Source organism: Protopterus annectens, chromosome 7.part1 (genome assembly GCF_019279795.1).
Source record: "Protopterus annectens isolate FY-2018-M chromosome 7.part1, PAN1.0, whole genome shotgun sequence".
Taxonomy (NCBI): domain Eukaryota; kingdom Metazoa; phylum Chordata; order Ceratodontiformes; family Protopteridae; genus Protopterus; species Protopterus annectens.
The window spans coordinates 256,369,525-256,391,902 of NC_056740.1; the positions used below are offsets into that span (position 1 = coordinate 256,369,525).

General features: G+C 42.4%; 1 protein-coding gene across 2 annotated transcripts in view; it reads right to left on the reverse strand.

Annotated features, from left to right (window-relative positions):
• Positions 1-1,092: 1,092 nt before the first annotated feature.
• The window catches only part of MTMR10 (myotubularin related protein 10), a 1,193,387-nt gene continuing 1,172,101 nt past the window's right edge, over positions 1,093-22,378 (reverse strand). For both annotated transcript variants that reach the window (XM_044078705.1, XM_044078706.1), the window contains exon 16: positions 1,093-2,792. In XM_044078705.1, coding sequence (XP_043934640.1) covers positions 2,193-2,792 — 600 coding nt within the window. In that variant the 3' untranslated portion in view covers positions 1,093-2,192. The remainder of the gene's footprint in view (positions 2,793-22,378) is intronic.

Genomic DNA, 22,378 nt, shown 5'->3' on the forward strand with positions numbered 1-22,378 from the left:
TATACCCGAATAACTGCAGCTATGACGTCGGGTGAAGTGCGACACCAGCCGAGGCCAGACCCAGACTTTGGAATCCGGCCGACCGAAGGGCTGCCTGACGACAGGACAACCCATTTGTAAGGACTGCAGATGCATCCTTGAAGGACATCTGCCTAGGTCAGGTCAAACTTGATGGACTTAAATGTGCAAGGAAGTAAAAGGAATGGAAAAGTTAATTCAGCAACATTGCTGATAACGCAGGAAGCAAAATCACAACTGCTGAAAAATAAGAAAAACAGTCATAAATGTGAGTTCTCACTGATATGAGTTATTATGGTAAAAAAAAATAGTGGTCACTCATTGACTAAAGAGCAAAACACCTAAAAGTGCTCTTCTTCATTGCCTTTTAAGACATAATGCCAAGAACAGGCCTATCAGAAGATGAGATCTGTGAAGATACAGTGTCAGGGTGAACACACAATGACTTTGGATTCAAGTGTTCCCACAAATACGGGAAATTGAAACGGGGGTCTGAACTGTATTACAATGGTGCATAATGGAAAGATGCAAACACCTCTACCAAGTAGTTTCTGTATACAACCTCAAAGTGATGCGGCAGAGTGGGAAATGTACTAGAAAATGTACACAAGACATTATTTTGTATTAGGAAACTCAGATGAAAGAAAAAGCAGCACCATATCCATTTCTAAATAATCACTGCATGAAGACGGAAGACCCAAAGAAAGACAAGATATTTAAAAGGTCCTACAAGAACAAATTCATGACTTAAATACACACAATGGAAATAATACATGACAAAAAGGAGAAGGAAATCAAACAGTGCTAGATCAGAGATGCACAGCTGCATGTCAGTAATAATCAAAAGACAAAATCAGCCTGACTAGAAGCAAAACAAGCACAGGATATACACGCATGTCTGTGCTTATACATATGTATATACAAATGCACACAATCACAAGATGACATTCTGCTGAAAATGTCTAAATGTATATATCTGTACATTATAAAACACAAAGAATAATACATCCCAAAGCACCAGGGGAAAAACTTGAAAAAGTACAGTTTACAGAGAACCAGCAATATACACTACACTGACAGGCTATAGATCCTTTATTTAAACATGGCAGTGAACTTTGAACATTTTTTCCTCTGCAGGAAATAAGCCACATAACTAGAAAGGCAGTGGCTTGGTATACTCGGTCAAAAGTTAAAATATAGGTATGTCCTTTCGACACTGACACTACCACAGTACATCACCTTTCCTTGACACTCCAATCAAACTACAGTCTTACTAGGTTCCACGTGTGCACTTCAAGTTACAAAACACAACTGCCTCTACAGCTATTACTTCAAAAAGCCAGATAATATAAATTGAGTGAAAATGTAGACTGCACATTACTATTGCATTTTTCCCACAATCCTTCATGTACCAAAGGTGTGTAACAGGCAACCGACCACAGGATTGAAAAAACTAATCTTGTGTAGATGAAACCAGTGCTAGCCTGAAATGGCATCATACTACTGAACTCTGAATTTGGCAGAATGTCTAATATTAATTAGCAAATAAAGCAAAACAATAAAATATACACTCCTGTGCTGTAAAATCCTATTTATGAAGGACTGTACAGTTCACTGTGCATTATATACATAGGTCATATTAATCTTAAAATTTTAATAAAGGCACTTTTTAAGGCTATAAATTTACCAATATCTACAACATATATATTTTTATACACAAAACAGTGCACATCAAAGTTATTTCCAATGTAATCTATACAGCTATCTGAAAATATTTTAAACAAATACAGTTTTAGTAAAGATAAGTCAACAATGTGCCAGTGGTCAAATAAATTGTATTATCAACTATATTTCTAGTTTCATTTGCACTGACATTCAGACTCAATTTTTTTTGTCATGGGCCAGTGCAAGACTTGAAAAAGTCAACCAAATTGCAAATAAAATACAATAAAATGGTCTCCAGAATTAAAACAAAATTGTGCGTCTGAATCTCAGTTAAATTTGTTTGATCTTTCCCTACCTGTGCAAATAATTTAAAGTAATACCATACCACACTTGACAATGTGGTAACAGTCTCTGTTGTAACAGTTAAATACATTAGCTTTAGACTAGGGGTTTTGACCAGTTAATTCTGAAACTTTCTTTTACAGCAGCTTAGTAATCAAACACTACGTTCAGTCATCATTTGCAAGTGTTTCTGTGGAAAGCCAGATTTTGGCACCACTTAAAAACTTGCTTAGTGGTGTTCCCAAAATGCTTCGTCTGCATAAATTCCCTACAGGAGAAAATGGAAAGGAAGAAGAAAGTATTTCCAAGTTTCCAGGAGACCTAGTTTGTTCGTCTGCTCTAAAATACATCTTTCGTGACTCTAGTTCTGGGGAGATGGCCTGCATATAAGGGCTGCGTTGGGATTCTCTTAAACGTCTCTGCAGCATTTGTATTTCATCTGCTAGTAATGAAGCTTTCTGAAAAGCTGTAACAGAACCTCCACTGTTTATCTGAGCTTCTGGATTCCAGCGAACATAGCACAGTTTCCACAGTTTTATGTGTGTCCCAAACAGCTGGGGAAGAATTACGCCATGTAGGTCAACAGGCTTGGAAAACCAGTCTCGAATATAGCGTTCAATATCACTCAATGGACTGTCATTTTGTTGAGCCAAGTCTGGTTTTACTTTGAGTACCAGAGAGTTTCTTCTTGGATACGATTCTTGATCACAGATGATGCCATTTTTCAACACAGAGGGCATACCACGTAGAGTTGAACTGTAGTTTTTCTACAGATTTAAGAAAAAAAATAAAGCTTACATATTTAATTAACAAACATTATACTACTCACATGAACGTATTGTTTCTACTTTTAGGCGGGTATTAAATTGTGGTCTGTAGACTATTCTAATGGAAATCATCCCCACAAATGTTCTGTAAGAGATATGGATAAATAAAAATTATTACAATCAGCAGCAGCTTGCAATAAAATATAACAATACTTTGTGTTCCATGACACAGAATATGACTTACTGATACTATAAAAGTGAATACTCCAAAATGGTAGTGTTACTTACCTTACAGCAGTGCCCCATGTGTGTCACAAACATCTCACAACAGTAGAAATAAGATGGTCAGGCTTATTCTACACTGAATGGTCCAGAAATCTCAAATGGCAGCGCTGTAATGCCTTCCGGATGCTTAATGCTAGAATCCTGTTTTCTTTTTATTCACTCAAACATGCATTGCTCATTTGTGATTTATATGAGCTATGACTAGACTATGTTTTTGCCAATTTGTGATTTATATGAGTTTTGACTGTTTTTGCTAATACTTGGTTATTCACTACATATTTGTGATGTTTTACCTCAATGCTACTGATTTATTCCTTCTTAGCGACTAGCATCAAGGTGAAAAAGCAACTAATTAATTTTTTATTTATCTATTTACTTATTTTTTTTGCTCTTGCATCAGCCTCAGAGTGTGAATAAGGTTTAGTTCTTGTGCTAAATAGAAACAAGGTCAGAAGATGCAGCCAAATGATTGTTGCATTATTTTGGTGTGAACAAAAGCAAACAAGTCAAAAGAGAATCTGATCTTATGAACATTATGAGAAAATGTATATTTAAAAGGTTAAGATCATGTCATTCGGTTGTGGAAGAATCTATGCCATCCTCTCTCAATAAACAAAAGCTGGAAGATGTACAAAAATGTAAACTATATATTGAGATGTAAAGCTTCTGAAACAATTGTGGGTTGCATAGAGCTCCCATACACTTGTGTAAACTGTTTATTTTAATTCATTCCTCTTAAGTTTGTCTCTCAGGCTTCAAATAAATTAATTAAAACCATCAATGAAGTGATTTATGAAGTAGCACCTGAAAATGAAAGAGATGGACAAGATGATAGACAACTGGTAGCTAAGGAACAAATGTCTGAGTACTCCAGTGCCACAGCTGGTCTACACAGCTAATGAATACTGCTTTTAAACTTCATATTGCACTCTTTCACCAAAACAGCAGGGCAACAGCCCTGAAGCACAGCAGCTTCTAGGACAGATTACTACAGTTGGCACACATGAAAAAAATACAGTGGTGTTAGTAAGAGGTGAGCTGTAACCCCTATCAAATGTGATGCTGGGCAGAGCTGTAACCACTATCAAATGTGATGCTGGGCTGGGAAGAATGGGGGGTTAAATCCTATTACTGCTAACCAAAGGTGATGTAATAACAAGACAGTATACATGTCTGTTTTAATAGCTATTTTACAAAGTACAATCTGGATTCAAGAGCATAAAGTGAATATGCACTGCTGTTTTGGGTTTGGGTTCCCAAGCTCCACACCCAGAAAGCACTGCACAAAGGCTACTTACAGAACTGAATCTTTCACCACTAACTCTCACTGTGAACCAATGCCTTTTAGTGCCCCCTTATCCACTGTAAACACCTTTTACAGAAAGTATTTTCTTAAATCCACACATGTATGCATGCACACACTTATTAGAAAAGGCTGGCAGAATTCTCTTAACTCACCACAGCTTTCTTCTTGGTGCAGTAATACACCCACCACTCTGGTAAAAGCTAGAGACGTCTAGTTACCAGCATACCAGAATACTTTCAGACTCTGGCTGTCCTGCCATATCAGACCTTTTTGATGCTGCTGTTGTGCATGTTCTGTGGAGTCACACTTACCCCTTCCACTCGTTATGAATTAAATCTGGGGTTCTGCTTAGCCTGTGACCATACCGTAGGTCAAAGGGTGAAAAAAACAAAAGTTACATACTTACCATGTTAGATTCATGTTGTCTGATTTTTGCCTGGTTCAAACATATGGGTTTTTGATCTGAACTTTGTCTCGACTTTGGAGCTGCTTCGGATCCAGAGCTTCGACTCTTCCCCTATCCATAATTTCCTAGACTCCACCTTAATTGGTCAGACTGAGTTTGTCCCCCCTTTGTCTGACATCAGAACTATCCTACAGAAGGAACGGGTGATATAAAAGAACTTGAGCAACAGGGAGTGGTACAAATATTTGGGAATTGATGAAGGATCAACAATAAAACATGAACAAATGCAAATAAAACTTAGTAAGGAATACTTCAGAATTGCTCCTCCTGTCTTAACTTAAGAGTTTTGTAGTGATTGACTGGCCCCAAAACGTGGTGGATAGATTAGACAGGAAAACAAGAAGGATGCTTCATGCTCACCAAATAATTTATAAAAATCAGTGTGTACTAAGATTATATATTCCCAGTTCTGAAGGAGGGACAGGCCTCCTTGAAATTGATTACATGTACAGATCTTCAATCGTGAGACTGTACACACATCTGCTGACCTCACAAGACCCAAATGTAGTGAAAGTTTTGAAATGTGAAGAATAAATCTAATACGACTTCCCTGCTTAGTCTAGCAGAAGCACATTGGGGTCAAGCAGGAATGGAAATCAAACCAGAAGCAGATAAAAATCAGGCAGCAACTGAATGTGCCAAAAAAACAAACAAAAGAAAGAATATAAGGGGAAAGACCAGATGAAAAGGCAAGAAATGTGGAAAATGCATACATATAGCTGCAAGTATAGAATACTTTTGGAAGAACCTCATGTTGATCACGATCGAGCGCAGGAATTTTTAAGGAGAGGTGAATTCAAATCAAGAGATGAAACGTTAATATTGGCAGCCCAAGAGAATGGGCTATGTACACATTGGTTTACCAAGTTCACTGAACATGTGGGAGAAACAGACAAATGCAGATATTGTAAAACAGAACTAGAAACAGTCACACACCTCGTTACTGGCTGTGACATACTAATGGCAAGAGGACTGTATACTGAAAGGCATACTAATGTGGCAAGACTGTTGCACTGGGGACTGTGCAAACATTATGGTAATGAAGTGGCTGAAAAACACTGAAAACATGAGCCACAAAGCATCATAGAAAATGATGAAGTCTACATCACATGGGATCACCCATTACCAACAGTTCAAAAGATAGATGCTAGAAAACCACATATAGTGGGGTCCATGAAAAGAAGACAAAAGTAGCACTGATCATTGAAATCACCACACCCAGTGAGTACAGTGTCTTGCTTACAAAGAGACACAAAGTCATAACATTTCAGGACTTGCAGGTAGAAACAAGAGCAATGTGGAAGAAAGATAGCCAGACAGTTCCAATAGTAGTAGGAGCAATGAGTCTTATAAAAAAGAATCCACAACCGTATTTAGATACGTTACCAATACATATAACCCCATATGAATTACAGGAAGAGTCATTACTGGGCACATTGCTGGTGCTGAGAAGAGCACTTCTGGCCGACATCAAAGATTAAAACAATACTAATTTCATGAACTGTAATCGTATTTTTACTTGGGAATGGGGTCCATTCCTGTCATGGTGTTAGAAACTCAAAAGATTTGGAGCAATTAAAAAAAGGAACAGCAAACTTGGGTAGTATCAGCCTGCTGAGGGATAGTGGAAACAAAGTCCACCCAATCATCTCAAAGCCAAACATGACAATCTGGAAGGGAGCAGGAGGGAGGGAGTTTGAGAAAAACAACATGGATCTAATGTTATGGTAAGTACATAACTGTCATATCCTGGGGAGCTCTAACGTGATTGCGGACAAACTGAGCAGATGCATCCTCATGCCTCACGAGTGGTCCCTCAACCCAGAGGTGGCATCAGTAATCTTCAGCCACTGGGGCAAGCCTTGCTGCGATCTTTTCACCTCCCCATCAAACAACAAGTGTAGCAGCTATTTCGCCCTACTTCCCCCAAGAGGGGGAGTCACCAAGGGACGCTCTGACCCACAGGAATTCTTTACGCTTATCCTCCCATCCCTCTGATCCCACAATTTCTAAAGAAAGCTCTTCGGTTGAGATGCAAGATGATCCTCATAGCCCCATTCTGGCCTCGACAAGTTTGGTTCCCCTTCCCTCGGCCTCACTTAGTATGCCCGTTGTGGATTCTGGACTGACTACCAGATCTGATTACTCATCCCCAAGGGTTGAGTCACCCAAATTTGTCCAGTCTCAAGCTGACAGCTTGGTTTCTTCACTTCCACTAGTCGCCTGGCAAGCAAATCTCTCCTTGCCTATTCGAGACATCATTCTGGCCTCTCACAAACCATCCACCAGAAGACTATATCGGGATAAATGGAAAAGGTTCTCTATCTGGTTTAAGGATAACATCCTAGACCCATATTCAGCTCCAATTACTGCAGTGCTTCAATACTTGGCTAAGTTTTTTGATGGACTCTGGCTAACAAAGTTTGCAGATAACTGCAAACTGGGAGCCATTATTGAATCCCCAAATGATGTGGATACTCTACAAAAGGGCCTTACAGAAACAGATGCTTGGTGCCAGAGCCATGGGCTCAAGCTCAATGCCAAGAAATGTATTGTTATCCCCTTTGGGAAAAAGCATGTATCCATGAATTACCATATAGGTGGCAGTACACTAAACACAGAAAGTGTGATAAGAGACTTAGGGACACAGGTGGACAGTGGTCTCACCTTCGATAACCACATCACCACAAGAGTCAGGAAATCCTTCTATGTGGCACACCTCATCACGAAGGGCTTTTCATCCAGAAAAAAAGAGGTCATTGTCCCACTGTACTCATCCCTCATTAGACCCATTATAGAATACAATGCCCCATTTGGTATGTACCTCTCAAGACATCTGCAACAACTGGAAAGGCCTCAGAAATACCTCACTAAAAGAATCACAGGCCTAAAGCAGATGCCCTATGCTGACCGCCTTAAAAAACTCCAGCTATACTCTGTCGCATATCGTCTACTCAGAGGCAATCTCTGCTTAACATACAAGGCCATGTCAAACCCAGAGCTGTTGGACATGCTACACTTAAAGAAATCCCAATCCCTCAGAACTACATGCTCCAGGGATCTAAACCTTGTCATCACAATAAACAAAACATGCTGGAGGGATAGGCTCCTGACCCAGAGACTCCCCAGACTCTGGAATAGATTGCCCATACATGTCAAGCAGAGTGCCTCTTTGGACCTCTTCAAGAGGAACCTTGACGATTGGATGGGAGAAAGGAAATTCACCCCAGGGATCACGTCAGTCAGCTAGACAGGGGTCCGGGAAAGTAAATAATGTGGGAAGAAATAGCCAGGGAATTGTTATGGCTAGGCTTGTATAGGCCCTAGGGCTGATAGCCTAGTACCAACCTATGATAATGGAGCCTCTGCCTCTACTGTTCAAGTACATTTGGCGGCAATTTCTAATTTCCACAATGGTATAGATGACACCCCTCATCTCTTTACTCCTTTGCAAGGCTTTCCTCAGGGGGACTTCTCATATCAGGCCTCCTGTCAGACAGCCCGTGGAACCTCACTGTAGTCCTTCAGTCTTTGACTCAAAAACCTTTTGAACCTGCTGGAAAGTGTGACCTAAAGTTTTTGTCTTGGAAATCCTTGTTCTTGGTAACCATTACCTCTGCTAGAAGAGTCTCTGAGCTGCAGGCATTGTGCATCAAGAGGCCCTATCTGGTCTTTCATAAAGACAGAGTATCACTTCGGACGAATCCATCCTTTCTTCCCAAAATTGTTTCTGTATTCCCCATTAACCAGACCATTGCTCTACCAGTGTTCTTTCTGAATTTTGCCAATAGAGAAGAGTACTGCCTTCACTCCTTAGACGTGCATAGACAATTGAGATTTTACCTAGACAGGACCAAACCTATCTGTAAATTTGAACAGCTTTTCATCTCCTTTTCTGGGCCCAGAATGGGAGAGGCTGTTTCCAAGGTTACATTATCAAGATGGCTAAGGGACTGCATATGTTTCATCTATTCCCTCAATAATGAACCTATGCCAAAAGTTAAAGCTCACTCCACTAGATCTATGGCAACATCTACAGCATTCCATTCCAGGGCTTCCATAGATAACATCTGAGGCAGCTACTTGGGCTAAGCCTCATATCTTTATCAATCATTACAAACTGGACTTGGTCTCCAGAGGGACAGCTGCCTTCGGCTCAATGGTACTCAGGAATGTTCTTCCATAAGGGCCACCCATGGACCCCAAGGTAGCCTGGGATTCTGTCCCATCACTGATGAATGGAAAGAAGATCAACAACATCAGATAAAGAAGTTATGTTTTACCATAACGTTCCATCTGTGTTGTTCATCTTCTTTCATTCATCACTTCCCACCCTCCTTTCCCCTCCAAAGGCTCCTGGGAGATGCTTTGGGTCTAAGTGGTGCCTTAGGTTATTTGCGCAGAAGTGGCCTTGGCTTTACTTCTTTTTCTCTAGCAAACTCGATCTGAGGTAACAAGGAGAATGGCATTCTGGGTAAGAGACTTAGCTCGAGAGTTTTTTTGTCTGGTGAGAGGTTGGTAAAAAGGCCAACTCGGTTCCGAGGGCTCAGAACCGAACCCATCAGTGATGAATGAAAGAAGATGAACAACACAGATGGAACGTTATGGTAAGACATAACTTCTTTTTCCTAGTAACTAGGAGGAACATGTGAATCTGGAAACAGAAAAAGAATTCCAGACCAAAAAGACAGAAGAAATAGGGCAGAGCAGAAGAGGGGACAAGGGAGGAAGCGAATACTGCAACAGTGAAGAGAAGGACATCTATTGTTATGGTAAGATTTTACACAACTGTACTATGCCCTTCAATAACAGTATTCTTTACATAAGGGAGAGAACAAAAGCTCCACAGGAAACTTGGAAGGAGGAAGGCACAGAGCAGCCCTCTAGAAACCCATGCAAGATAACTCTGGCGAGCTAGCTCTTGCTCTGGAAACAACATCCAACTTGTAATGCTTAGTGAAAGTATGGATAGAAGTCCAATTGGCAGCCTAAAGGATGGAATTGGTAGCCAATCCAGTGAAAAAAGCACCCAAGGAAGCAAAAGCTCTAGTACAATGAGCCTTTATAGAAGTAGAAAGACATTTACCAGGAAAAGAATAACAAAAGGAAATGGACTTGGAGATCCAGAAGGATATGGTTTGTTTAGAAACAACCAAGCCTAGAAACCTATGATGAAGGGAACCAAACGTTGCTCAGGTTTGCAAATAGCCTTAGTATTATTCAAACAATATCTGAGCTATGTAAATCCAAAGTGTGAAGAATCTTCTCACTAGCAGACTGTGGAAAAGGAAAATATGAGGCAAATTAATAACTGACAAATCATTAACCACCTTGAGCGTAAAAGGATTAGTATGAAGAAACACCCTGTCTGTATGAAAAACTAAGAACAGAGGAACAGCCAAAACATCCTGGAATTCACAGACTCTCTTAGCTGAAAAGTAAGGGCCAAAAGAAGAACAGTCTTCCAAGTACAAATTTGGAAGGAGCCCGTAGCTGCAGGCTCAAAAGCAGCCTAAGCCAAATTTTCAAGTACAAAAGTGATGTTCCATCAAGGTGGAATAGGAAACCTTTAAGAAACTGTTTGACCTCAAACCTAGAGTCAAAGGAGGATTTAATGGCAAACTAGCAGAAATCACTGAAAGTTAAGCTTTAACTGAAAAATATGCCAACTTAGCATGTAGCAATTCACACAAATAAGACCGAACCAGAGGGATCCCTACAGAAAATGGATAGTTTACGAGAAAGGCACCAGACAGATAATCTCTTCATTTGGACAAATATGAATTCCTGGTATTGGGTTTCCTGGCCTCCTGCAGAACCCTAAGCACGTCCTCAGAAAAAAGGTGACTAAAAGGGATCAAAACTATCACCACAGTGCCAGCTGAAGAGTACACAAGTGAGGCTGGATCAGAGACCCCTTGTCTTGTGTGAGAAGATCCACCCTGTGAGGAAACTAGTGGTGATTGCTCCTGGCTAGGTGAAGGAGGTGGAAGAAAGTACAGTTTTGTACCTACCATAAATGTAGATGTCCGAACAGGAATGCATCTGCAGTCCTTACAAATGGGTTGTCCTGTCGTCAGGCAGCCCTTCGGTCGGCCGGATTCCAAAGTCTGGGTCTGGCCTCGGCTGGTGTCGCACTTCACCCGACGTCATAGCTGCAGTTCTTCGGGTATAAAGGCATCAGCCATTGCCATTTTCCTCAGTGTTTCTTGCCCCAGATGCCAGTTGCCCTCTTGGATAGCTAAATTTTGGATTAATGCCAATGTTTCCAAAAAGTAGAAGGCAAATACAAAAAATAAGCATGTATGTACATATATACAAACAAATACACCATAAGAGATCCCCCCCCAGCTAGCTATTAGATGGGCAAATACCCTAGGAATACCACAGAAGGGAAGGAGGGTGGGTAATCCTGACTGCAGATGCATTCCTGTTCGGACATCTACATTTATGGTAGGTACAGAACTGTACTATGTCCTTCAAGGATGCATCTGCAGTCCTTACAAATGGGTAGAATACCATAGCCAAACTAGGGGAGGAGGAAGAAGAAATTATGGTGTAGTTAGGATCCCTTGCAAAAACCACATTTTGTGTATACCATAAATGTAGATGCATCATCCTCCGAATTCTAGAGTCCATGTCCCAGTCGGATCGAATGGTCAGAGGCTATAATAGATGGTAGCAGGCTGGCGTCGGTCAGTCAGTCATGACAGATACTAATCGCAGGTATGGCACTAATAATAGCATCTTTCGCTCCTCTCTACACCTACTTCCCAAGGTCAGATAGAAGGCAAAAAAAATAATACAAATATATACAAATATATAACAAAAATATATATATAACTAACCTACAAAAATATCACCATAAAACCAGACCTACACAACAGAGGACTATTTACAGAATGCTTGAGGGTGGAATAGACTCTATCAGCATGGACAAGCTCCACAAAAAACAATTCTGCTGCTCACAAACTTGCAGTCCTTACTAATTCAGCCCTGCTGCAGCCCTAGATAGGAAGGTGAATAATGCTTATAAAAAGAAAAGGAGGCAATCCAAATGCCTGCAACAAAACATCCTCAAACCAGCCCTAGACTTGAAAAGCCAGGAAGGTGATAATGCTTAGGGAAGGTGAAAATGTGCCGCTACCCAGCTGCTATCTCCTATATCCTTAGTGAATCCCTCAGAAATGAATGAGTAGTGAAACTGAGAAAAAGTGTGAATGAATCCCAGCTAGGAAATGGCTTGCCCCAAGTAACTAGAAGCAAACAGATGCAAAAACAATTACCTACCCTGCAAAAACTTGAAGTTAGAAGCAAAAAGACTCAAAACAAAAACAAACACTTAAAAAAACTCAAAAAAATTTTTGGTCCTCTAACGGGGCCTGCTGTGTAAGTAAAACATCTAAAGTGTGCATATCTTTTGTGCACAAGGTATTTTGGCAAGGGGCAAAAATCTTCAATTAGATTTTAAGGATAGTTTAAACTAGAATAGTGAATAAAACCAAGGAAGGTTAGTGTAGGGAAGCATAATGCCTTAAATCAAATCATTCTGGATCCTACTCAGACACCCAATGCAGATTCAGACACCTTCAGCAAACAGTAATTCTCAACAGAAAAGTCTTCCAGTTACATAGTCAGAAAATCAGCATCCAGTGTAGAGTACAAGCAAAGGCCAGGTCTTTGCAACTCAAGGATTCTGAAAACACAGGAGTTGAGGGCCCAATACAGGAGCTCTATGTCAATGTCTTATAGAAAAACTGCTGCTGCAAAGAAAATGCTTTATGGTGGGGAAAAAACAAAAGTGGGGTCCAATAATCATGAATCATAGTGCATTGAAATTTGATGAGGAGAAATCTTAACCTTGTCCAAATACTGAGAAATTAAGGACAAACTTATGAATTAAAATCGTACACTTTTGCTGTACTCCAAATTAAATTAAATTCTCTTTAATTACTCACTTGTTTTCCTTGTTCATTTAGGTCTAGCTTCTTCCATTACAATTCTCTAACTTTAAGTTGAAGTGAGTGAAGCTTGTGACACACAGAATATGCCAACTGTTTTCTGAAGTAATAATTGTCTGACCAAATGAGCAGGCCATGCCGTCTTTCTGGACAGATGATGTAGTAGATCTAGTATAAATCATGGAATCCTCCTCAGGACTCTCTCATAGCAGTGGGTACCAGTGTTGCGGAGGCCTTCTAAGAGAGCAATGTCAAGAGGAAAGCTTGTCAACTGAAAATGTGGAGAGCCTTTTTTTGGCTGAGGGCAGGTGGAAAGACAGGAAGACATGGGTGACCCGTGGAAAAGAATGAGAAACTTTCCAAAGCTGGTGGTTTGCCCCCCTTGCACAAAACTTTGGCAGCTGGTGGTTTTAGTGGAGAAGCTAACAGATGGTGTCTGGAGTTCCCCCACAACATCTATGTCTTTGAAATACATGACAGTTGTTCACTTGTTTAGGGATCCAATGATTGTTGTGCTGACACATCTGCTAAGTGAGTTCTGCTCCCGGCTGAAACCTTGAGTGAAAATTCCCCGTTACAGCTGTGCAGATCCCAAAAAATCAAGCTGTTTGTTGATCTCCATAAAATCATTCCTTGCCTGCATAGTGTTGATGTACCCCATTTCCATGTGTGTGTCTGTTAGATTCCCATGCAACTGACTTGTTGTCGTAGTAACCTTACTGAGCCTGGAAGACTGACTGCTTGGCCTTCATCCATTTTGATATCTGATGCCATCCATGTAGTCTGGCTATGTAGATGCTGTTATATCCTGGCATTTGTCTAAAATCTCCCCTTCAAGCAACATCGAGCATCTGTCGTTAAAAGAGGTCTGCTTCGTTAGCCTGGTCACGCCCCATTATTTGACAGAGAGTCCCAATTTGAGTGACATTCCTGAGCCCACCACAAAAATTCCTATTGCAATTTTTGTGTATAAGTTTTGGCAGTGCTGTGTCCAAGCTGTGTCCATACATTCATAATACATTTGCCATATGCAGTACCCTATTGGGATTGGGACAAGAAGATACCATGAAGCCATGGACCCTAAGAGTTTGACTTGCAGTGTGATAGACATATGAATGGATGTGATGTGGAAGTAAAATAAGACTGGTCCCAGGTGTTAGGTTGGGGGACCAAAGGCCACACCCCTGGACTGTATGCAGTGGCACATTTAATTCTAGGACAGAATTCACTGGACTGGACTATTCTAGGGTACTACACTGATCACCTTTCGTGGTGCCTGTCTTTCCTTTCAGATAAGTAGCTCAGATTTTAGAGAAGCCCTAGCCAGGCAGTTCGATTGAGCAAGGAATCAAGATTTGAATTCCTTTTAGCCTGAAGTAAGTCATAAGAGCCTGAGAACCTTTCTATGAATCAGATCTCTGTAGATGAGAATTTGGAAAATGCAGGAACGATAACTGATAGAAAACTGCTTTCGAGCGGGCTTGCTTCAAAGTCAGTCTTATTGGCACATGAAGGTAAGCTTCCTTGGGACTTGGGCAGCTCATCATGTATCTCTAGCAACCATCCAGTCTTAAACTCCCAGCAACACTATCTTTGTTGAACTGGATATGTTCCAAAATCTTTTGGACTAAAGATGGAGTGTTTCCCCCCTTGTTTGCCCCCTCCTTCCTAGGCAGGTTTGAAGGCGAGAATCTAGGACAGGGACCTTTCTGATTTTTATTAATGCTGACAATTTTTTGAGAGGAGGAACTCCTTTGTGAGCCGGCCTCTGGCTTTGTTTGGGAGAAATGTCTGCAATGAAAAGGAATAATCGTGAATAATGCTACTCTGATGGCATGGGTGGAAATATGTCAACACCAATAAATCTTGAGGTTTTTTGAAAAACCTTCCTGAGGAGGATTTTCTGGGAATTGAGAATCTACTGGATTGTGAGGCCAGTCTGGAGAGCTGAAACCTCTTGCCAGGTCCTCACCAGAAGTCTGAGCAGGTGAACTCCCTGTCCTGGGCTAAAAGAGACCTTGCCCTCTACCCCTCCTAGAAGCTGCCTAACCGTCTAGGAGGGGAACCTAACTGGGAACCTGTCCCAGGATACCCCGGGCTAAGTTTACTAAATTTTACGCAAAATGCAAAAAAGGCTTACACTGCTGCACCTGCTACAGTTTATAGACCATTTTTCTTTAAAAACTTTCTCCTTCGTTTTAACCCAAAACAAGATCCAAACAAGACATCAGATTGAAGAAAATCTCCTTCATAGCATGCAACATGCTACAGCCCTCAGCACTGATCCTCCCACAGGCATGCCAAGAAGAAACAGAACTAACTAGTGCACCTACAGGGAGGCCAAACATCAAAAAAATTGCAGTTTACAGCATGCCCACTTGACATGAACAATTCCCTAACACTAACTACATCTTATATCAACACCTTTCTACAAAGCATCCACCTTGGAATTTCTCTGAGAATTCAGATTCATTTTGATAAGCAGCATATTTAGCATTCAGTTCAAGCCCCTCAAAGCTGAAGTGGAAGAAGTATACACTTTCTTTTCCTTTCCCATCTATCCAAAAGCTCTTGCCTCTATCTTCTAACCACAACCACCTTAACAAGGCCTTAACACCTTTAGGTCCTGAGAAACCTAGTCGGCAGGACCCTTTAATAGAAAATAGAAACTTCAGGCTTCCTATTCAGGGATAGTACCTATCAGGTTTTATCAGGAGCAGGAATCAGGGAATCAGGGTTCAGCTTAACCATCTTCCAACAACATCAACCACAGTGAGGTATAGCTAAGGGCCTAGGGCCTATGAAAAGGAAACACCTAGCCCTTTCCTGCCTTTTCCTAAATCCTGAGTAATCCTGGCCTTTGGTGCTTTTCCGGAAATCAGAGTCTCCTGAGATCTCCTGAAAAGAGGAATCCCAGGAGGAGGCTGCTGGAGTGGAACATCCCACATCAGAAGGAGAACTCCTGAGGATAAACTGCCAAGAATCAGATTAGAGAAGTCTCAGAACTGTCTGAAAACTGTTCAAAACAGGTTCCACCCCTAGGCCTCTTGGGAGGCAAGGGCAAGAGGGGGCTAATAATCCTAATCATCTCTTATCATTAGGTAAAGCATAAGCATATGTTTCAGAACAACCTGCTAGGAAGGCCCCCCAGAGAAGCCAAAAGAGCTAAACTTGGCCAACCTCAGAAGTTTTGGAAACAACAGAAGACTACTACCTACCTTTGGAGAGAGAGAACAGTTACCTGACCTGCCCCACCTCCTGCCCTCCCCTACCCTCCCTGAAGGCACATCCTGTAACAGTAAAGTCTCTTCAGAATACAAAGAAACTCTAACCTCTCCCTCCGCTCCCTCCGGAGGAGCCTTCTAAACCTAAAGAACGGGGCCGCCGGTTCATCAACTAGGCTTTGGCTTTTTTGTCCGCTTTCGCTTTGGGGGCTTGGGCCGGAGCATCGCATCCGGCGCATTTTAATGCAACACTTCCCTTCCCAATAACCTGGCACAGTCTAACTCTCTCTTTACAAACGCGCTTGTTAAACGGCAGCACAAGAGCGCATCCAACAACCGCGCGCCAGTAGCCCTAAACAAGGTATACACAAAGTATGGTAATCCCTATGAGGTATCTGTTTCACACAAGAAAATACTTTATTTTTTTTTTCTGACATCCCACAGAAAATAAAAAAAAATGTAAAAAAAACGTGCACCTCTGATACTCTGATTGAAACTCTGTTTGAAATCCCGGTTTTTCAGAACGTTTCAACCGCAACCTGCACTCTGCAAACTGCTTCTGCATCGGAAACAAAAGGGGAAGGATATGGCGTCGCATATGCGCGTGCGCCCCTGGCTGATGACGTGTCGTCGGTCGCCCTGACCCTGACGCCAGCCATACTCTCTGGTATTCGGCGACTGGGACAGCCGGACCCCAATAGTAAGGACTGCAGCAATGTGGAACGAAGAACATCAGCAGTGGCAAACCCTGCTCGGGATCTGGAGTATAAAGGTAAGTTATAATGCTTGGCAAATGTATGCACGGAGGTCCAAGTAGCAGCCTCTATAATGTCCTTGGTAGCCACTCCTCGTAAGAAAGCTGTGGTAGTGGCTGTAGCCCTTGTAGAATGAGGCCTTATATTCTGTGGAGTTTGCTTTCCATGGTAGGAGTAACAGAATCTGATGCAATTTCCTATCCACTTGGAGATTGTCTGTTTTGAAATTGCTTTTCCTTCCCTTCCTGTTGCATATGCTACCAGAAGCTGGTCAGTTTTTCTATTGCCCTTGGTTCTGTCCAGGTAGTAGCGCAACTGTCTATGTACATCCAAAGTATGCAGCAGTCTTTCCCCCCTGTTCTGTGGATTGGGGAAGAAGGTAGGTAGGTGGATAGCCTGGTTTAAAGACACTCTGGATACCACCTTAGGCATAAATGTAGGATTTGTTCTCATGGACACTATCTTGATGGAAGATTAGGAAGGGTTGTACTGCCATTAAAGCCTGTAGCTCAGAAACCTTTCTTGCTGAGGTAATTGCCAGCAGAAAAGCAGTTTTCCAGGATAGGTGTTGAAAATCTGCTGTTGCTGCTGGTTCGAAAGGGGGGAGTGTCAATTTTTCTAGCACAAAGTTCAAGTCCCATGCTGGTAATGGTGGTTTCCTAGGAGGTTTTACATTTTTAATTCCTCTCAGAAACTGCCTGAGTAGTGGATGCGAGAAGACAGGGGGGTCGAAGCTGTATTCTGCAGAAATAGCTGATGCATGTATCTTGATGGAGGAAAAGGACAGGCCTGTATGGAAAAGCTCTGCCAAATACTCCAGGATGTTGGCAATGTCTACCTTTGACACATCTTTTCCCCTTTCAGTACTCCAAATGAGAAACCTTTTCCATTTTCCTGCATAGTTCCTTCTTGTTGAGGGTCTGCGGGCCTCAAGGATAATGTCTTTAACCCTTTGGGATAAATCTGGGTTAGTTGCTCTTATGTAATGTTCCAGGCAGTCAGCTGCAGAGTTTTCAGGTTTGGATGCAGGGTGTTGTAGCCGCCTCTGAGTTAACAGCAAAGGAATCAGGGGTAGTGTCCACTTTTTCTCCCGAGACATGCTCCTCAGTAATGGGTACCAATGTTGTCTTGGCCAGTCTGGAGCTATCAGAATGATCCTTGGACGTTCCTCTTTGATTTTCAATAGCACCTTGTGCATCAAAGGAAGAGGTGGGAATGCATATGCTGTCAGGCCTTTCCAACTGAAGGATAGAGAGTCCACCTTCCAAGCAAGTGGGTGGTACGTCCTTGTGCAGAATTTCTTGAGCTGGTGATTGAGTGGGGATGCGAATAGGTCTATTTGTGGCAGTCCCCATTTCTTTGTGATGACCTTGAAGATGTCCGGGTGTAGCATCCATTCGTGAGCATCAGAGGTAGTTCTGCTTAATATGTCTGCTAGGATGTTTTCTTTTCCCGGTACAAAAATTGCTTGTAACTGAATGTTGTAGCTCAGAGCCATATTCCATAGGTCCAGTGCCATCCGGCATAGAGGGTATGAATGAGTGCCTCCCTGTTTGTTGATGTACCACATGACTGTGGTGTTGTCTGTCCTTATCATCAACTGCCCTTCTTGGAGGAATGGTCTGGATTGTTAGTTTGACTGCCAGCATTTCCTTTTGATTTATGTGCAGGTGCAGCTGATCTGGAGTCCATAAGCCTTGTATGCACTTGTCCAGCATGTGGGCCCCCCAACCGAGGTCTGAGGCGTCCGTTGTGATGGTTTGGCTTGGTTGAATGCTGTGGAAGGGCAAACCTGGGTTTGACTGGCATGCCTGAGCCCACCATAGGAACTCTTGTTTCAGGCATGGGATTAGTGGTATTTCGGTTTCTAGGCTGTGCCTGTGTTGAGACCATAAATTCTTCAGGTACCACTGTAGCTTTCTCATATGCAGTCTGGCATGAGGGACCAGGATTATGCAGGATGCCATGAAGCCCAAGGCCTGCAGTACTTTCCTTGCTGTTAGTTTGTTCTGCTTTGTTAATGCCAAGAAGTAGAGAGGAAGTTGTTCTTGTTTTTCTGCAGTTAGGAATGCCATCTGTTTTACTGTGTCCAATTCTGCACCTAAGAAGGTTATTCTTTGGGATGGTATCAGTCTTGATTTCTTTATATTGACTGTATATCCCAGGGCTTGCAGTAAGCTAATGACTCTTTGTAAGTCTTCTGTTAGCTTGTTTTTGTTGTCCGCTTGTATCAGGCAGTCGTCCAGGTATGGATATATTTGGATTCCCTGAAGCCTGCAGTGAGTGATTACTGATGCCAGGCATTTCGTGAACACTCTGGGTGCAGTAGATAAGCCAAAGGGCAATGCTGAGAATTGATAATGCTCTGATCCTGCAAGAAATCTGAGGTATCTTCTGCAATTTGGTCGTATGGGTACGTGCAGGTATGCCTCCTTGAGATCTAGAGTCACCAGCCAATACTCCTTGCCCAGCATGGGAAGAAGTTGCTGTAGGGTCAGCATTTTGAATTTTGGAACAATGATGAATGTGTTTAAAGCGGACAGGTCGAGAATAGGCCTCCAATTTTTCTCTTTTCTTGGTACCAGGAATAGTCTGGAGTCAAATCCCTTTCCTTGTTCCATAGATGGTACCCTTTCCACAGCTCTCATCTTTACTAATTGAGCTATTTGTTTTAGAGCTTCTGTCTTTTGATTTGGTGGTAGGTTTGGCATTCCTCTTTTTCCTGGTAAAGTATGGAAATGAAACCTGTAGCCTTGGTCTATAGTTTGCAAAATCCACTTGTCTCTTGTGATGTAGTGCCAGTTTTTGAAAATAAGGCTAACTTTCCGCCTAAGGGTGCTGCTATTTGTTCCCTGGTAGGCGGTGTCAGAGCCAAGTCACTGTGATTGTCCTGTTGCAGTGGTAGTAGTTGTGTCTGTGCCTCGCTGGTTGTTACCTTGCCACTGGCGTCCCCTGCAGGCACCTCCTCTGGATTGATTTCTGCCTCTTGAACGCCTATTCCTGCCTCTCTGAGTTTTAGAGGAGTCTGGAAAGGACCAATTTTTGGAAGGCCAGTTCCTGCTAAACCTTGGAGGCTGAACCTGTAAGAAATCTTTCACTGTTTGTACAGATTTTGCCTTCTCTTCCATTTTCTTCAGTACCTGTTGAGCAGGAGAACCAAATAAACTTTTAGTTATGTACTTACCATAACTTCGGATGTATGGGATCCATCTCGCCTACATTCACAACATATGGGTTCGGAGCCGATCCATCGGCTCCGACTCGGCAACTAATACACTAGCACGAAGTCTCTCATTGGCTGGGCTACTCCCTATCCCAGGATGCACTACACCTGCTTCCCCAGATCTTGTTTGTTCGCTTTCATACACCCATGCAAACACAGAACAACTAGTAGTCACTATAACCAACTAAAGTTCTTCAAGAAAGATCTCCAAGAAAAAGAGACTACAGCTCCTCTAAATCCGAATGGAAGGGGAAGGAGGGTGGTACTTATGAATGTAAGCGAGATGGATCCCATACATCCGGGTTATGGTAAGTACATAACTAAAAGATGTAATGGGATCCTATCTCTACATTCACAACATATGGGACAGCGCCCTAGCACCTACATCCCGGTGGCTCATTGGAACACACTCCTGAGAACTGTGGAACCAAAGGAAGCTCTGCCTCGAGAAACCACATCCAATTTGTAATGAGAAATGAAAGTGTGCGGAGAAGTCCAGGTTGCCGCAGCACAAATATCATCTATTGATAACTTGGAGTGAAAAGCTACGAAGTAGCCATTGCCCTGGTAGAATGAGCCTTGACTGGAAAGGGAAGGTCTTTGTTAGCCTGTGAATAAATAAAAATGATACAATCTTTAATCCATTTAGATATGGAGGTTTTTGTTACTGGTTGACCCAATTTGTTCACTGCAAAGGAAACAAACAATTGATTTGATTTCCACGTTTGAGCGGTTCTATTCAAATAAAAACGCAGTTGTCTATGTACGTCCAATTGATGCAAAGTATATTCTGCGTTATTAGAGAATTCTGGGAAAAAGACAGGGAGTTCTATAGTTTGTTGCATACAGAAAGAGGAGGCCACTTTTGGTATAAATGCAGGGTTTAATTTCAATGAAACTCTATGCTTGTGAAAAATCAAATAGGGAGGATCAGAACAAAGAGCTTGAAGTTCTGAAACTCGCCTAGCAGATGTTATGGCTACTAAAAAGGCAGTTTTCCAAGACAGAAATTTTAAATCACAAGTAGCAGCTGGTTCGAAAGGACGGGCAGTTAGGGCAGCAAGAACCATATTCAAATCCCAAGGGGACAGGATGAGATAAAGGAGGCCTAAGGAGCCAAGCCCCTTTAAGGAAAGCCTTACAAAGTTTGTGAGACATCAATGAAGGTTCAAATGAAGCATGAAAATTAGAGATCGCCGCTAACTGAACCTTAATGGTAGAAACTGAAGAGCCCGACTGAAAAAGGGAGGCCAGAAAATTCAGAACCTCCGATACTGGTGCAGTGAGAGGATCTATACCCAGTTCTTGAGCCCAGAAGGCAAACCTTTTCCATTTACTGGAATAAAGTTTGATGGTGGAAGGTTTATGAGAAGAAGACAGTATGTGGACCACGTCCGCGAAAGAGCATTGTCTCGGACTAAGGATGGAAGTGGAGTAACCATGCTGCCAACTTCAGGGACCTGAGAGACGGATGAAGCCGTCCTGACTGATGAGTCAACAGGTCTGGCACGGATCCAGAAACCATGCACCTTCTCTCGCATGCCTCTGTACGAAAGGCAACCAAACTTCACGAGGCCAGTGCCGGCCAATCAAAATCACCTCGCTCTCCATGTAACTGGCCTTCTGTATCACCCTCGGTAGGAGGGGAACGGAGGAAGGCGAGAAGACCGGGGCCAAATGTGAGTCAGAGCGTCCCTGGGAATCTGTCCCTGAGAAGGAAACAGTGTGAAGAACTCTCTGCATTTCGCATTGTGAGGGCTGGCAAACAGGTCGCAGCAAGGAAGACCCCATCTGTCGAAGATTTTCGCAGCTATACCCTGGTTGAGGGACCACTCGTGGGGTAAAAGAATGGTCCTGCTTAATCTGTCCGCAATCACATTGGACTTCCCCGGTATGTGCGTTGCCATTAGAAAGCGGTTGGTAGCTACCGCCCAGTGCCAAAGTCTCATGGCTTCTCTGCATAGTGGGTAAGACCTGGTTCCACTTTGCTTGTTTATGTACCACACCACTGACATGCTGTCGGATAGGATAGTAATCGGGCCCTGTGGGAGAGCGTGATGGAGAGCTTGGAGTACCAATAGTACAGCTCTCATCTCCAGGACATTGATATGCAAATGCGTTTCCTGGATCTGCCATGTGCCTTGGACCGACCTGTCCAGGTAATGACCCCCCCACCCTACCTGGGAGGCATCCGTAGTCACAGTGGCAACGGGACGTTGAGGTATAAAGGGTCGCCCCTGGTTGAGATTTGATTGGAGAAGCCACCAATGCAGATCTCGACGGCAACTTTCCATGATTATGATTAAGTGGTTCAAGGGAAGTTCCTGATTAAGACCATTGAACCGACAGTAGCCATTGTAAAATTC